Genomic DNA, 18,424 nt, shown 5'->3' with positions numbered 1-18,424 from the left:
ATGAAGATGTCTGCACAGAGGGCACGGCCTAATAGACATCATTGTTCCTCCAGACCTCGATACCCACACAATTTACAGCTCCGTGGAGACACACCTGAGAAAGCAACAAATCTTCATGATGCCTTAACGCTGCGGTGAGCAATCCATCACACTGTCTCCGTGGGCTCGCGGACTGAAACCTGACTGGCCGCCTTACAGCTTCCAGAAGAGCGGCAGTGGTGAAATTCTGAGTGGACCTGAGTAGGACTGTGCAGCATCACCTCATTTTTGTCTAGGGTAATATATTATTTGTCCTACTGTCCTGACGTGTTTCAGATTAAAGAGCTCTTTGGATATCTGTCTAACACTGTCTATAGTGATAGATAAGATCACGTTGTATAGTGAAATTTGAAACAGTTATCTTGGTTCATTTGGAAACACTTAAGCTGCTTAAAGCTGTTGAGCGCTTATAACATATAAAAGTATCCCAAAGAATGACAAGTACTGGTAGCTCATGAGCAAATACCGGAATGTTGTGGTTTTCATCCCCAGCTGAGCTCCACCAGACTTTGAGAGTAACAAACATGAAACGACACAGCCTGCAGGATTCAGACCTACAGAATAATCTTGTTTTCAGGCAGTGCTTCAGAACAACAGCGCTCTGAAGTGGAGCATTGTCCATTTACTGGCAGCACAGAAACACACACTTACCCTTGCAAGGATCATATAAACAAAGAAAAAGGTCTTGTAGTTTAGCAGAATTTATATGTTCTCCGCGGACCCTGGAGAACGCTGCCTCAACCACTCATGCTCTCCTGATTGATAATGAGGTGATAATTAGGCTTGTTAAATATTCCAACAATAATCATCACCATATCCATCAAGTGCAGCATAGCATGGCCTGACTGAACACTGCATAGCTGCTCACCATTGTATCTAGCATATATTTAATTTAATCCTGCGCTCGATGTAATCCAGTAAACGTGGGCATTGCATACATTTAATGTCACAGCATAATTTCATGGCAGAAACAAAAAACACTAGTGCAGTTACAATGTTGCTCTTAACTTTCACCATGCTGTCACATACTGCTACATCACTCATGGCATTACCGAGTTGCCATGACAATACACCACAGACAATGAACAAATACATGTCTGTGAGGTCCAGAAAAGACCTTCATCTACTGACATTGCAGTGAAGGCCTGACTTACAACAATAAGGAAGCACACTTGAAGGCTCTGTGAATTTCTCTAGTTTCTTTTTGACTAGTCATATATGTTTAAGCTTGTATTTATATCATACTTCTGGTCAAATCAACAGTGGCTGAAAAGAGTTATTGTACGGCTGCATGTCAGACATGTCATATGAGAACATACCGTAGAAAGAAACACTGCATGGTTCATACAAACAAATTTTCACCGACTTTGAAAACCAGCCCAGAATTCTGAAACATATGCCGAGCTTCAGGGATACAATCAGGGCACTGCTGTGTGCTTATTGGCCTCTCAGCAACAAAAGATCACAGCTCCAGGTTTGCTTTAGGAAGGACAGGCTATGGAGACTGATGGACGCTGGCGGTGACCTGTGGGTCCTGGTGCTCCCCGATTCAGAGCTAAGAAGCAGGTCTGCGGTGTGCTTGCAGTGTGCCAGCCGGCTTCATCGCTATGTTCCCCGGAAGGACACTCAGGGATGGGGTACTCCAACAAGCCTCTTCTGGATCACAGAGACTTGTGCTGCCCGCACACCTTGAGAATGTGAGGCATTCCAGAGGGAACGTGAGATTCCCACTCATCCCTTTGACGGCTTTTTAGCGTGACGCTCTGCTCTCTTTAATTAGGCTGACCTATACTTTAATGAGTCGGCAATTAGAGTGTTCAAAGTCAGACCGTAGCCCCTGGAGCCCCCAGAGGCCCAGACACAGGACTCCTGCTAGTTACAGAGGGAAAATCAGCACCTCTTCAAATTAGCACAATGCTCTTAATTACTTTTAAAAGCTTTGGTTGGCAACTCATTTTCCACTCAGCTCTTGCAGGGCTGAACTTCTGACTCTGTTCAGTCCTCTTCCAGTGCACAGCCAGCTTCCGCAGTGGCTGGAGGGGGTATGGACAGCACACAATGCCTGCACCTGCTTCTGATCTACAGGGGTGCAGCATGTGGGCTGACTAAACAGCTAAAATGGGCCATAATGGCACGCAGGCTCAGCATACAGCGTACGGTGCGTACCTTCAGACGCCTCTCTCTCCTCCTCCAAACAGGCACATCATACAGCCAGGCTACTTAAACAGCGCCGTAACAGGAATAGGCACAATGCAAGTTCTTGCCTGCATGTGGACCACTCTTCCCAAACAACGCTGATCACAACAGAAGTGAAGCTGTGTGCAGGAGCTGGGCCTTCTGCCCGCCCATGTGACCTGTCAGTCACACGCACAAGGGCAACAATTACAGGGGATTACGGCCTCTCTGATAAGAACATGCTCTAGTCATTTATAAAACCTTTCGCTTTAATAATCCAAGGAATGCACTGGGTAATGAGAGCCACAGCTGCCGGGTGGGGGGGCGTGTCACATTCCCCTGATGGGAAGGAGCATACATCACACTGCCATCCACGTTCATCACACTATTAATGAACCTGTTATTTTTGTTGCAGAACGACTAATTAGAAGCTATTCTGAATTACACTAAGCAATGTTAATATGACACTAAAAGGTTACACTACGCTAGTTTTTACATGACTGACCAATTTCTAAATATATCGCACAGAGAAATTAGGCCTTTATTATGCCAATATCAGTCCCTGTGGATATCTATTTAGCTGTCTAATGTGTGTAAAAATGTGTAAAATGTGAACTACAAAGTCAGTAAGAATAAACAAAACAAAACATGGCAAAAAAACAACTGAGAAGAGCTAATGTGGAAACTGTGCCTGCCGCTGCTTTGGTGCAGCTGGTCACAGGATTAAACTTCCAGCATACTTTTAACAAAAAGGGACTTTTTACTGCACTTTGATTTGAGCAAACTTTATGAGATTAAAAGAAAAGGCTCAAATTAGAGTAAACATGTGTGCAGCGCAGGCATGCATGCAGCGGCGGGAGCCGCATCTGAGAAACGCTCCTAGAGACAGGTGTTTGCGATTATGAGCTTGCTGAGACCTGATTCACGAGGAGCAGCGAGTATTTGCAGGAAGAAGGCTCACAATAGTGGGCCGGAAAACTCAGGCTCATCATGAACCTCTAGTATTTACACTGATATTTAGGTGACTGTGAGTGTAGAATGAAGCAGAATGAAGTCAATGATGACGTCTATTTAAAAATATGTTGCCGTTCTAAAGAGGAAGACTTCAGACTTAAGAGATTTACAGATAGATACGGTGAGCAGCTGAAGGTGTGCATAATACTTTAGTGCAGTGTTTCCCAAACCGGTCCCTGGGGACCAACAGTCGGTCCATGTTTTTGCTACTTCTGAACTTCTTGCCAGACAGTCCATGTTTTTGCTCCCTCCCAGCTCCTGGTAGGGACTGTCTGTGGGTCTCTGAGGATTAGATTGGGAAACACTGGGAGCAAAAACATGGACTGTCTGTGGGTCTCCAAGGATTGGATTGGGAAACACTGCTTTAGTGGATTAAACAGTGGTATTAATATTTATGTTATATCTTATAATTCCCAAAATGATGTATGTAATAACTACATCCTTGTGCGAAATAACAACTGAAGATAAAAAGGGCAGAATACCTACTGTTGCCACGTAACTGCGTCTACAGTGGAACCAGCATTTTTCATGAACCTGTTGAGAAAAGTAACATGACAAAATGAGCTCATGCAACATTTTGACATTATTCAATTATTCGATATAAATTAAAAACAAAGGGGAAAATAGTGCAGTTGTAGTGTAAAAGTGACGTTTGCGCTGCAGCTGGCAGAAAGAGTTCACAGGGGGCATACCTGGGGTCACACACACGGACTTCTCACTCTCTAAAGCCACAGAGACTGTGTGTGAGCGCCACCATCCGATGACTTTACTGATTAAAGGATGGTGAAGCTGTAAGACCTTCCCATTGTAAGACCTTTCCTGAGCAAACAGGCCTCACTGGCCACTAGGAGTGGAGCTGAATCCGAATACGGTATTCGGCAAAGCACAAATAGTGGGTTTGTTACTAATCTTTCTTCTGTACAAAGATTATAAAAATGATTTGCTTTTGGGAAGTAATTTTTTTATGTGTATTCAAAGTATTTTGGCTTTTTAGGGAGTACAGGAACAGTATGGTGCGGTATCGTAAAGGTATGTACAGTATACAGCATATTATAATGTTCGCATAGTATCCAAGTCGCCTAACATACTATTGGAGAGAAGATAACCCAAACTTGTGTTCTGCCAGTTCCCTCAAGCAAGGGTTAATTAAGGTTTAGTTCCTGGCATACGGTACTTCAGAGAGAACAGTTTTTATGTACAATGGATTTTTTTTGTTTACATTCTATCTGTTCAGTGTTCTCCTATTAGGGCGTCCTCCAATGTTCACATAGGCATTTATTACTTTAGAGTTTAGTTTATTGGTTTGAGTGGGCAGTAGGAACTGAATGTTATGTTTGAAATGCTTTTCTTTTCAATGCTGTTTATGGTTATACATGTTTATTACAATAATTATGAACACTTAAATGTAATGTTGGTTTATGGTTTTCATAAGCCCAGCAATAGTTTATTGAAGAACACTTATATTAACACTTTATTATCCTAAAATTACAAGTGTAATAAAAAAACTGGAATGTTACACCTATTTCCACATTTATTCAAATACAAACACAAATAACTTTACTGCTCAAGAAATAGAAATACAAATACGGTGTTCTCTGCACATCCCTACTAGCCACACCGTTTCCACTTCCACTTCCCACTCCACATCACCACTGACCTCATCACTTACAAACATCTGAACTGAGGCAGGTATAAGTGAAAGACCACAGCTCAGTATAAGAATGGCTTAAATCCTTGCCCTGGTTTCTACACCATATGCGAAAGCCTGGGGCCAAGCCAAGAGCAGCAGCGGAAATGGGCACAGCCAAACCAAGAAGTGACGGCCTCCAAACAGGCAGAATGAAGGGATCCTGCCAAGTGTAAGTGTGCTGTACATGTGAATGAAACGCTGCTGCAGCAGTACATTGAACGCTGCCTATGCTTTACACGCACAGAGTGGCTACCAACTAATATCAGTTCCAACAAAACACAGCTGATAGTGAGTGCTAGGGTATAATGCACCCTCAAAAGCTCTTCTAATAGCAAACAGGGACAATTTGAACCATTTTAGCCTAATTCAAGCAAGACATTTGTTTCAATATACACTCACTGAGCACTTCATTAGGAACATTGTACTAATACTAGGGAGGGCCTCCCTTTGCTCTGAAAACAGCCTCAATTCTATGGCATAGAACAAGATGTTGGAAACATTCCTTTGAGATTCTGGTCCTTGCTGATGTGCTTGTATCACACAATTTCTGCAGATCTGTCAACTGCACATCCATGCTGTGAATCGCCTGTTCTACCACATCCCAAAACTGTTGAACTGGATTCAGATCCTGTGACTGGGAAGGTCACTGAAAAACACTGAACTCACTGTCATGTTTATGGAACTAGTCTGAGACAATTTTTGGCTTTGTGACATGGTGCGTTGTCATGCTGGAAGTTGCCATTAGAAGATGGGTAAATTGTTGCAATAACGATATGCAGATGGTCAGCAATAATACTCAAACTGGCTGTGGGATTTAACTTATGATTGATTGGTATTAAGTGTGCCAAGAAAACATCCTGTTCATTATGGCACCACCATCAGCCTGGACTGCTGACACAAGGAAGATTGGGTCCATAGATTCATGCTGTTGACACAAAATTTTGACCTGACAGATTCAATAAGATTCATCAGATTAGGCTACATTGTCCAGTTTTGATGAGCCTGTACCCTCAGTTTTCTGTTTTTGGGTGACAGGTGTGGAACCCAACATGGTATACTGCTGTTTTAGCCTATTAGCCTCAAGGTTTGACATGTTGTGCATTTTGTGATGCTTTTCTGCTCACCACAGATGTACACAGTGGTTATCAGAGTTATCATAACCCTTCTGTCAGCTTAAACCAGTCTGCCCATTTTCCTATGAACAACAAGGCACTTCTGTCTGCAGAACTGCCATTCACTGGATGTTTTTAATTTTTTCCCACCATTCCAAATAAACTTTAGAGACTGTTGTACATTAAAATCCCAGGAGATCAGTAGTTACAGAAATGCACAGACCAGCCCGTCTGGCGCCAATAATCATGCCACGACAAAGTCACTGGTGTTTGATGTGAATATTAACTGAAGCTCCTGACCTGTATCTGCATGAATTTCTGCATTGAGCTGTTGCCACATGACTGTGCTGATGAGATAACTGCAAGAATTAGCAGGTGTGCAGCTATTCCTAATAAAGCACTTAGTCAGTGTAGCAGCATGATTCATTATAAATGGCGGAACTTTCACCTTCCTCAAAATAAACCAGAAATGCATTTTTATAAACAAATAACCAAAAGTAACTGAACTAATGTGACATAATACCAACCACAAGGCCAGAAAGCATGACGTCTGCGGCATGTCATGACGAGAGTGGCATTATTTAAATTTTTTGGCCAGTTACTTTCACAAAGTACCGTGTCAAGAAGCAAAACATGCGTAACACGTGTTAGCAAGTACTCTGACAGCTCAGGTGCCATCCATCAAGACGGTAGGTAATCTTCAAATGCTGGGTGAAGGATTCATGGCCTTAGTCTATAGATTGTCCTACAAGCCTTTTAAAAAGACAGAGAGCTACAGCAGACTGCTTCCACAAATGAAGGTAGCTAGGACAGGTGGAGCTGCATTTTTAATAAATGGTCACAAAATGTAAGTTTCTCCAAAATTTTGGCACTACGTACAGAAATATGTACACTTGGTCATGGAGGTGTAATGTCCATTGTATACATTTTAAAACTATTTTAATGAGATTTATTCTTAGGAAAGAATGTATTTATATATGTCCCATTGATTGTGAAGCAGAGAAGACTAATCTAGTTAAAATCATTAATTCCTGAAACAATACCTGAACATACCATCCAAATACCCTCAAAAGAGATATATATATTAATACAGGAACATGTACAAACTGGGTTAAGAAGCACTGCCTTTTTAGTTTGGAAAGTAAATAAAACAGCTAGCGTCAGAGCAGCAGAACATTACGGGTTATAAAGTACAAATATGAAGCACTTTTCATTTGGATTGATGGATCTAAATCCCTCCAGAAATAAACAGTATTTAACACTCAGTTATTTAACTGTAACTGCCAGGCACTCATATGTGCTCACAGTGCAGACTAACACAGGCTCTACCTCTGGCCTCTTTCCAAACACACCCCCAGCTGGGGGGTGGCCCATTAACCTTTGGTCATACAGTGAGCAAGAGGTGCCCCCAGGCTGTCCTCAAACACAAAGCCCACAGAGCCATACTTAGGCCCCTCTCCTGTGAGACCGGTCTTACCCCCCTGACCTGAGGTGTCAGGAAGATTTAGGAGCTCGCTGCGGGACGTGCCACAAATCTGTACACCGACGGTGAGACTGATCAAACAGCTGCGGAGGTGTACTAATCAAACTCAGCTATCCGACAGCTTTGCCGCAGTGGAAACTGATTGTTTGGGTGCGTATGGACTGGGGTGTGGGTTCAAATGGCAGAGATAACCATCTGGTGTTGATAAGTGACATTCCAATAAAATGAATTCAAAATACATTTAAATCCCCCTTTTACATGACTCATTATCACATGGCCATGCTGAATGCCTCATTTCATCTTAATGCACACGGCTTCACCGTGGAGCCCTGGGCAGGACCGCTCTGCTGTGCAGATGCCAACTACACACATTACATTGCACAGCCGTGAGCGCTGCACACGGATGATGGCTGCACTGCCGATGCCACGTGGTGATCCGGCCGATGAGGCTGCAGGTGGGACATTGCTCTGTCACACTATTAGTCGAGTGACACTTTATTTAGCTGACAAGCTATTTAAAGCGTGGGCAGTCCCTTGGCCGTGAAATAAACATCTCCTGTCTGGTGTGAATCGCAGGATCTATGCTACTTCTTCCCCTCTGCAGGCAGCCCCCATACACGCCCTACGCTCAGAAACGTCATGGCCATGGAGTTGCAGCAGACATGAAATGCCGTGTCAGACCCCTTCAGCATTACGCGAGATGTCAGTCCAGCAGCTTTTCATTCATGATCAGTGTGGCCATAACACGATGATGGTAGTCCGCTGACCTTGTTTAAATTTCTTGAGGTCTGTTATTCAACTGTGGGTGTTGGCAGAGATTTAACAGAAATGTTCATGCAATCATATAATTGTTTAGACGTTTTAAACGGTCATCTAGACGCTCTAAATCTGATAGGCATCACATATTTATCAAAATGTTCAAAATACATACCTTACTAGAGCCACAGGGGTTAACCTGTGAGGTGAAAGCCGTCTGCCCACAGTATCTACCAAAATAACATTCCACCCACCCACAGCCCCTGGCCCACTCACCCCTCCAGCAGCAGGATGGCGTTCTTGCGGGGGCGTCCAATGTTGGGGCCGTACAGGTTGGCGCGACTATAGTAGCGCACCGACTGCAGCAGCGTGCGCAGCTGGGCAAAATCCTGCGCCAGCTGGCTGCTGTTGAGCGTGCGGGCAGCCACGCTGCGGTAGCCGTTGGGCTCTGGGGGGGACAGGGGCTGCAGTGAGAGCAAGACATTGCACATCGCATGGGGAGGAATGACTGCTCCATTAGGTAGCCACCCGCTGTCAGGAAGTCCACGATCCCTCATATGGGGACACCCACTGGAGACTTCGGCCAACATCTCTTCAGTCTGATTCTGCACTGTTTATTTAACTGGATAATCCTTAAAATTCTTAAATATGAGTACAGGTCCTTTGGAATTCCTCTCTTCGCCTACCCCATCTTGCTCTCTATGTGCACACAGACCTTGCTCCTGGGCCCATGGACAAGTGACTATTCTGCCGATCACAGGCAAGGAAACTCATTGCCTCCAACCCCCCCCCCCCCACCCAAAAAAAGAGACAAGTCCCTCTTCCAAAAATCTGTTTAATATGTGGACATAAAAGATGTTAAATTGAAAAGAACAGATCCTTCGCCATCCGAACCTAAACTCAAACTAGGCCTCTTGTTCTGGTTAGTCTTACTTAAACAACTGACCTTATTGAAAATTCACATCCCAGAAACAGCTTCCAAATGGTAGCTCCACTCTGTAATGCCAAACAGCACCTGACCAGCTAGAGAGATGGTTGGGAGGCAAAAGGCAGCATTCCAGAGTGTCCTGTACAGTGACAGTATTCCGAAGCCACGCCTTCTCCTGCATAGTCAACAATGAATTTGACCCTTCCTCTGCACTTGGAGAAACCCGTCTCCCAGCAGGTATGTGGCTTGCCAAGGTGTCTGTGCGGTCGCTGCAGTGTGTGGGGTGTAGCCCAATCGCAGCCCAACATCGCTCACCGTTGCCCAGCTCCCAGGATATGTTGTACTTCTTGCCAGCGCTGTACTTGAGCAGGCTGAGGGCACTGGATCCATTCCAGGAATTGTCAGGGTTTCGATGCAGGGCGTTCAGGCCGAAGACAAGGTGCAGCCCAGCACAGTCGGCGAAGTTGTACAGTTTGTCTAAAGACCTGGCTGGGAGGAAGCGACAGGCAGTTGTAGCATTGTTTTACCTCCCCTCTGTTAGGCACAGAAGCTGTCCAGCTGCTGTCGGTCAGTACTGGGACCTTACAAGTTCTCCCCGAATGTTCATAAGGTTTCAAATCATAAACAATCACATAATGTGCTGTTAATTTTAAGCGCGCAGTTAAGTAAGTTCACAAAGCTATTTCAATAAAGTTCATGGGGAAATTTTATGAGGTGATGTCTTAAGTCCATTTTACGTATATATTCCCCGGGTATGATCAGTAACAGGTGAATACCACCTTCCAACTCACACACTGTGTGTTCCCTGTAAAAGGATCAACTTTAACAAATAAACAACTGTGCAGTTTTGTTGGAAAATAGATTTCTGGTTGAATGGTTTAATTTTATTGTAGATGATTGAGACACTGACACAGACAAAAAACAGGACAGTAAAGACAGAAAAAGGATGTTTGCACAATATTGCCTCTGACAATTTTAGGCGCTGCATTATGGGAACCTTGTAATGCATGAACAGATTCTCTTTAGGATTATTATGGCGAGCTGCCACTTCTAATGGCCTTAAGTTCTGATAATGCATACGCTCAAGGAATTAGATGATGATGTAATCAATGGCCAACATATATTTAAATAAAGCTGTATTTTTCCCCATTAAACTAATTATCACTATTAATTGTTAGATAAATATATAGAACTTTTAAGTCTACAGCCAATTAGACACAAGAAAAGGACTTATCATACCTGATCACAGCATGCGAAGCAAATCACTGGAGAAGGACGTCATGCTTGGAATGGTTAGTGGCAAAAGAGGAAGACGACGCCCAAGAACTCGCTGGCTAGACACCATCAAGGAAGATACTGGACTGAGCATAGCAGAATTGAAAGAAGTCACGATAGATAGGAAGACATGGAAAGCATTGATCCATAGAGTGGCCGAGAGTCGTACTCGACTGAACGGATGATGATGATATGATGATGCCAGTAATACTGCAGACATCAAAGGCACAGTGAAATTACATTGCAGTATTTGAGATATTAGTGTGGTTAGAGGTTAACAAGGTTCATGGTCAGTATGAGAATAAGAACAAGATTAATTAATGCTACAAATGGAGATATAGCTACTTTAGTAATGCTACTGTCTATACAATGTCTGCCTGCCCACCCATGTCTAAGAAACAGTGTAACGTTCACAAGGCAGTATCAGATAGTGATCAGCAGTTTTGCACATTCCCTGTTTGTGATGACTATCCACAGCCATTTCCACACACACACACACACACACAAGTTGGTACCTATCTAAATGGGGACAGTCCATTAATTTCTATGGGAAAAATCAATCATGACACCCTTAACCTCTACCCATCCCTAACCTTAATCATAAGTTACCAACCCAAATACAAGACTTTTGGCATTTTTACTTTTTCGATTGCATTCACAGATGCTTATAAAACTGAAGTTATCCAAAATTGGTCCTCAAATGTGATCTATGCAAATCCCCCCACACACACGCACACACACACACACACACACACACATACACACATACCTGCAATTATATCTTTCTGGGGACTGCCTATTCATTTTTATAGGAAAAACGCTAATGACAACCTTATCCCCTGCCCAGCCCTAACCAAAATTGAGTTTGGAGATCAGGAAACCAGGAAACTTGTCTCCATAAGGTGAATAGAAACAGGTATTCATCACGTTGTATGGACATTTGGTCCCCACAAGGTAAGGTGTATCTGGACTACATACACAGACACACAAATACACACGCAGCACACACACAGACACACAAGCACACGCACACACACACACACACACACACAGATTTGTATTCATATCTTTTGTGGGGACTATCCATTCATTTCTATGGGCATAATCCTAATCCTAACAATGACAACCTTAACCCCTACCCAGTCTTAACCCTAACCATAAGTAACCTAACAAAATACAGTGGTACCTCAGTTCTCGAACTCATTAGAACTGGAATTTCTTAAAACCAGTTTGAAAAAAAAAATTACCTAGAACTCAATCTGAATCTCAGAAGTGAAAGCCAACCTAAGATAACTTGTACGCGCGGGGAAATGAGTCACGCAGCACGTCTCTCAGCGAAAACAATTAAAGGGTAAAGCTTCAGTCTCAGCCTTGCATTCGCTGCATCGTGCATGTTTACACTAGCTGAATGCATATGTTTAGACAGTAAAAATACATTTAGACAATGATAGACAGCAATAGTAATTATTATTATATAATAAAATACATTTAAAAATAAAGATTTCTTATTCATTCTTTTAATATTAATAATAAACCATTAATACATTTAATTATGATAATATTGTCGTGCCGAGCGGGGACGGAACGGAGACAAAGGTGTAGATGTCAGGATATCAGGGAATATGGGGTTGAATTACAGGTAAGGCAGGCAAAACGCAGACGGACAATACAATGACCGGACTGGGGAAACAAACTGAAAAGCGGAGGAAATACAGAGAGCTAATGAAAACAACCAGAAACAGCTGATCACACAGGGATTCCACACGGGGTTAATGAGGGGGCGTGGCACACGGAAGGAGGACGATAGGGGCAGGACACATCGGGTTTTTTTAAACTTTACACATTGTTTGGATACATTTATTTTCTTACTTTACAAATTACTGTTTTGATAAATGTGCTTAGATGTGTTTAGTACAGTATATGCTCTTCTTGTTTTATCAGGTTCATTTTGTGTTTAAATGCTAAAAAAAACATATTTAGGTGTATTTTTTTTTGAGCTGGGAACCAATTAATTGGTTTTCCATTATTTCTTATGGGTAAAATTTGATCAGAATTCGAACTTTTTAGGATTCAATCCGGAGTTCTGAACAGATTAAGTTCGAGTTCTGAGGTACCACTGTACAAGACTATCTGTATTTTTACTTTTTTGATTAGTCATAGATTTTTTTAAATTAAGTTTCTCCTAGTGGGGACCAGAAAGTGGTCCCTACACTGTCAAAATAACAGGATTTTATCTTATTGTGGGAACCGCAAATACATAACACACACACACACACACACACACACATACAATTATTTCCTGGTTTAAAAGAACATTTTTCCAACAATGGAACCCATGACTCTTGAGCTGAATCTCTCTATGTTAAGACTTGAGCCGTAAACATAAATATTGAGCTGCACTTTGACCTCACTTCCTTTCATAAAAAAGAAACAGGTTAGGGTTCCAGATGTATAAGGGAACTGAGGCTGTTTAAAGGGCCCTAAACCTGCCACAAATGTGTCAGGCTTGTTTGAGGGCATGTGCTAACCTGGCACTCTGAAATCATCTATTATTGTATTAAAGTTTTTCAGAATTAACTGGATCTTGATAAGCACACAGTGGAGTGGACGGAAACAGCCCAGATTCTCATCAAACTCCGCTCCAGTCACACAGGTGTGCATCAGCTTTTCACAGCTCTTGACATCAAAAACGACATGACTGATAGACCAGCAAACTGACGTGAACTCTGACAGTAAATAATGTGGTTGCAGGCAGGCTTCCATATAAAAGCATGAGAGGGCGACCCAGTCAGCTGGGTGCCCTGGTTAAACACGGCACCCATATGGGCCGCATAACCCGTTCTGAAAAGTAACAATAAAAAAGGTGATGTCCTCATTAAGCTGCAAACCACCAGCCAGGTGCAGCCAGCAGCCCGTCTGTTTGGGTCACTCCACAAAAGCCAAGAAGTGCAAGCAAAGTTTCTGCAGTTCTGTCATTTTTGGAGTTTCTGCTTTTTTTATATTTACATTAGCTGCTCCCCAGCACTGTTCAGAGTTATTTTTCATATACTACTGTCGTATCTATGAATCACACCTAACCCGGTATGAGAAGCCTAGCACTCATACCCCAATGACAACAACAGGGCGGGACAAAAGGACCCCTGTGAAATGCCCCTGACCGGTACTGCACACTGAGGAATGTACATACTGAAGCCCAGCCTAGCAGTGTGTGGTTCCAGGAAGCACGCTTACTGTATGTTTGGCCTCTGGGCTGCTGAGCCACATCACATCAGGTCAGGCAAACCCAAAGACTGGATCCATCCATCCATCCATCCAGTATAGGGCCAAAGGTAGATAAATGTTTAATAAATTAAATTTTAGATTTTTTTTCTTTCAAACTGTATGAGTTATGAACTTAATGTTATTATCTACAAGCATATCATTTGGATCGTATATCACAGACACAGGCATTAAAGGCTGAGTATTAAACACTGACTTTAAATGACATTTTAAGGTGTTTACATTAACAAACTATGGGAAAATGTTCTTGGGACAGAATGCTTTGTGAAACGCTGCGGACGCCAGCAGGTCCCCAGCGTAATGGAAACAGGCGGGTCTGGAGACTGTCAGTGCAGCTATCTGATGTGAGACACCAGCAGGCCTGCACCAGAGCCGCACGCCTCATTTGTGCAGCCTTTCCTTCCAGACGCACGATTGCTTACAGCATTTGAAAAAGTCCCGTGTTCTACCTGGTCAGTGTTACACAGACCACATAAGAATGGGCACCGTTTTGGAGAGATTCTAAGCTGCTCCGGACAGCATCACAGATTTAGGCAGCTCATTATATCCATCATTTCCACCGGGTGATAGACAGTTGAATGCAAATGCATAAAAAATACAAGAAAACCAGGATACTCGAGGGCCAGAGTGTTGGCAAATTGAGAATGAGAGCTTGAATGCATAGCGAGAAAATAGAGACTTAAATACAGGTGACATCATCAAAAAATGATTCTCTCTGTCTGGTAGGCTTTTGCAGTAATTACACTACAATCTAGGTGTTTTTTGGAATATTTAGCAATAATAAAAGCCGGAACAGCAAAGGGATTCTCCTAAACACATGTGTCCCAGACGGGGAGAACAGGAAGTGAACACCTGGTCGAAAACACACCAGGGTCCTGTGGCTCTGCCAGCTGAATGCTCCTACAAAGAAATTGCAACTCTTTGCCCTCAGAAACTCAAGGAACACAGCATGCTTATTAAACTTCTGGAAGTCGTAACACATGGAAACTAGCATGGATTTTTGCACTTAAACGGCTGACTGGCTGTAGAAACAATTGAGGTTTAAGTGAATTTCACATGGTCGTAACAGCAGTGACTTTCCCGTATCCATTACGATTCCATGTTCTTGATTTTGCGATAAGTCAACTCTGGCACTGAGGTCAACCTGAACTCAGTACACTGTCTCCTCCAAGCAATCGTACCTCAGCAGTCGAAAGTAACACTAGCTTCACTGGAGTGGTTTTGGCTACAGATGGGTCCTCGTCGGTCACCCAGGCCACATCCACAGCAGCTTCAGATATGTGTAGGCGAGTGAGACAGGGTGGCATGGATGCTGAGACACCACTAGGATTGGATGCCAAATTACCCAACATGAGTTTGTTTAAGACTAATAACAAATGCTCTTATGTGGATACAAAACAGAAGAACATTTCAATGGGTAAAACTCACCACACTCAATGGGCAAAATCAGTAAAACACATTTATTACTTCTGAAAAGCTGTGTACGTTTCCCTTGTTATGATCTCAGTAGGCCTGAAGGAATCTCCAGTCACTGTTTGTGTTAAAGCGAGGGGCTCTGGGGGGGACAGGGGTAGTGCCCTCACCTGCTCCCATAAAGCAGTGACCAGCACGGGGCCAGGGGCCTACTTCTGTGTCAATGCTGTGACAGTTTAATGGCCACAATTAGGACAAGTATGCGACCAAAGGAGAAATGCCTCGGTCTCCCTCTCTGTCCTTCCGGGCTCTAACCACAAGCCCAGGACATCACAGTGCTGTGTGGGGCAAGGAAAACAGGCGTTAAGCTAATTGATTACCTAATAGATTGCTAAATATGTGCTTTTCTCTGTGTTCATCTTCTTAGATTACACTGCAGGCAGTAAGAGAATTAGATCCTTATGCTATTGTACTTCAAATGTTGAGCTGTGAACACTGCTCTGAGTAGTTGTGGAATTTAAACTGGTGTCTATTACACCTCAAACCAAGAACAGACTATGATAACAATGGACTGTTTCTCATTTATGGCCCCGTACTGGCTCTGAAAATAAGCTCTGTAACACTGCACGATGTTCTGCCGGAGAGTTGCTAAAAGCCTCAACTGCCATTCGCTCCAGTTCAGGACCTCGAGTGCCGAGAAGACAGGATGTGTCCTCCTCGGAGCGATTCATTCAAAGTAACGCGATTCAGGCACACGTTATTCATGCCTGGTTATATTTCTGAAGGCAGAGCAGCAGTTTATTTATAGAGTTAAACACTTAACACACAGCATACCCAGACAACTCACTGTTACACCCAAGGCAGCTCAGCTCAGCCCACATGCCACAGTGCGCCCTCGCAAGTTGACCTGCGCAAACGGCACATTGCCCTGTGGGATCACAGCGGCCGGATAGGCATTCCCCGTTGTGCCACCCTCAGCCTCTAGGGGGGGTCAACCCCCAAAGAAATACGGCCACCTACTGTGAATGTTTTGCCCAAGAAGGTCACAAGCTGAACATATCAATGACCACACTCTGGCACTGTTATCCTTATCATTATCACAGATATCCTTCTGCCATCTAAGGGGATGAAATGTAAAACCTTCATGGGTGATGCACGTGCTCATTGAACTTGTCAGCATCCCAGAGAGATAACATCTTGCTCACCATATGTGTTAGAGACATTACTGGCGCTCAGGTAACATTCAAAATAACAAAAAAAAATCCCTGGCCAGGGTTTTGCTTGGAGATGCATTTGATGAAAAATTATTAAGAATCCAATAGCACTGGCATTTCAGATTATGTCAATATTTAATTTCACTGAATAAACCTCAGCGATGACACCGACGCTCAAAAATTGAGTTTTCAGGTTGTCTACAACCTGTAACAAAAAGTTGTGTAATGTGCTATTAAACAGCATTTTGTGTAAACATGTGAGAGTTCGCTTTGAGCTCACTGGTGACTCATTAAACTGAATTGATCTACAATGTCAGATCGGCAGACAATGCTAAGAAGTGACCTCTGAAGTGGGGCTCCCAGGTCAGGGATCGTCTGTCCTTTTAAGGAGAACAATCAAAAATCCAGTTCTAGAATGTTATTGTGAGAACCAGCAGAACGCAAAAGCTTGCCAACTATTGAAACAGATCAATAATAATAACAATAATTATTATTGTGATTATTATAATAAATAATATTAATAATAATAATAAGTCATGCAGACAGTCAGTTTAGTGGAGATGGTATTTTAATTCTTCCAAAAGGTAAAGTGTGCATACTGCTGAAAGTGAAATGTAATGTTAAAATTACCTTTCTTGGCTTCTTCTGTTATGTTTCTTATTTCAGTCAGAGATACATGTATTTCCCACTGGGCACCGCAAATATGTCAAACTGATCTTATTTCGAGCCAAACTATGGGCTCTTACAGTGAATGCTCTGGTTCATTTTAAACACACATCAAAAACTAGCTTGAGGGAATACTTCTAGACGAGACAGAAGATTGTTTAGCGAAATTAATTGGGAACTTTCTTGATTTCTTTATGAATTCAATATGAGTTTCTAAAGTAGAAGTTATGTGTATCTTGCAGCCAGCAGAAAACCAAAGTGCTCGCCTTGTGTGTGCATTGTCGACAGCAATTCTAGTTGGTTGCAGCTGACCTAGAAAATTACAGGCGCTCTTGAACTTACATATGGGGAACATCGAAATGTGCAGAACTCAAAACAACATGGTTCACATAACAGCCCAACTGAACCAATAATGTTAAAACATTCTTTCAAACACCCTGGTGAAAGTTCTATGACAGAATAGCAACCTTGAATCCTACCACCTTTTGGTCTGAAGACCATAGGATTTTCAATGAGGGTTTCAAAAACACTTCAGTAACTTCAGCACACCATAACTAAACAGCAAACATGACTTAAGCGAACAGTATATCCTTATTGATTTTGGTTCTTCATGAGTAGCAGAGAGTTTCAGACTGTACTCACTTAATATCCACTGTGCCAGGTCCACTCAACCTTTACACACTTCAACAAAATTGAACCAAAGCTATAAATGAGGATTATTAGGTCCATGAGGACCTTCGGCGTTTCTATTGACCGTTTCACTATAGTTATACACAGATTCTTTCTGACTGACAAATATATGAGCTTGTGATGCACTGGAATATCCAGGCTGAGACAAACCAAACAACATGCATAAACTGGTGGTAGCGTTTGTCCTCCTAAGCATTTTGGTCACCATCCTTATTAGAGGCCACACATGCACTGGCTGGTCCAGCTGCGTCTAATAGCAGCATGAACCCATTCTTTCATTCAGGATCTGGTTTCATCTCAGTGCAAAGTCAGTGATCAATGCACCTGACTAAACCACTAATGTATACAGCACGTTTTTGCTATATTCTGGTCCACACCCTTGGCAATCGTATGCAGACAAACCCAGCATCCGATTACGGCGTGCTGATGATTTATTAGCTATAATGAAAGATAGCATACAAATCTAATGGGGGCAATGGCCCAAAATGCTCTCAGCTCTGATCTTCAGTCATGGGTATAAAAGTGAACTTAGCACCCAAATGTTGGCAATTGGCCAAGCACTCCTTGTTAACCCAAAGAACATAAATCATGACATCACCATTAAACCCTGCCAGGATCCTTTTACGGCTTTTCTTTTTAAGTTAACAATTATTTAGGGAATGAGGTCATGGACAGATTTCCAATAGGAAA

General features: G+C 42.7%; 1 protein-coding gene across 1 annotated transcript in view; it reads right to left on the bottom strand.

The window, feature by feature from the left end:
• Nucleotides 1–18,424, bottom strand: part of hpse2 (heparanase 2) — a 58,938-nt gene that overhangs the window by 18,707 nt on the left and 21,807 nt on the right. The window contains exons 4-6 of the mRNA XM_023822634.2: nt 9,513–9,686; nt 8,546–8,717; nt 3,715–3,762 (exon numbers count right to left, since the gene is read on the bottom strand). Coding sequence (XP_023678402.1) covers nt 3,715–3,762; nt 8,546–8,717; nt 9,513–9,686 — 394 coding nt within the window. The remainder of the gene's footprint in view (nt 1–3,714; nt 3,763–8,545; nt 8,718–9,512; nt 9,687–18,424) is intronic.

The sequence above is a fragment of the Paramormyrops kingsleyae genome, chromosome 3 (genome assembly GCF_048594095.1).
Source record: "Paramormyrops kingsleyae isolate MSU_618 chromosome 3, PKINGS_0.4, whole genome shotgun sequence".
NCBI lineage: Eukaryota > Metazoa > Chordata > Actinopteri > Osteoglossiformes > Mormyridae > Paramormyrops > Paramormyrops kingsleyae.
The sequence above is the reverse complement of the archived record's forward strand: the minus strand, read 5'-3'. Positions and strand labels throughout refer to the sequence as shown.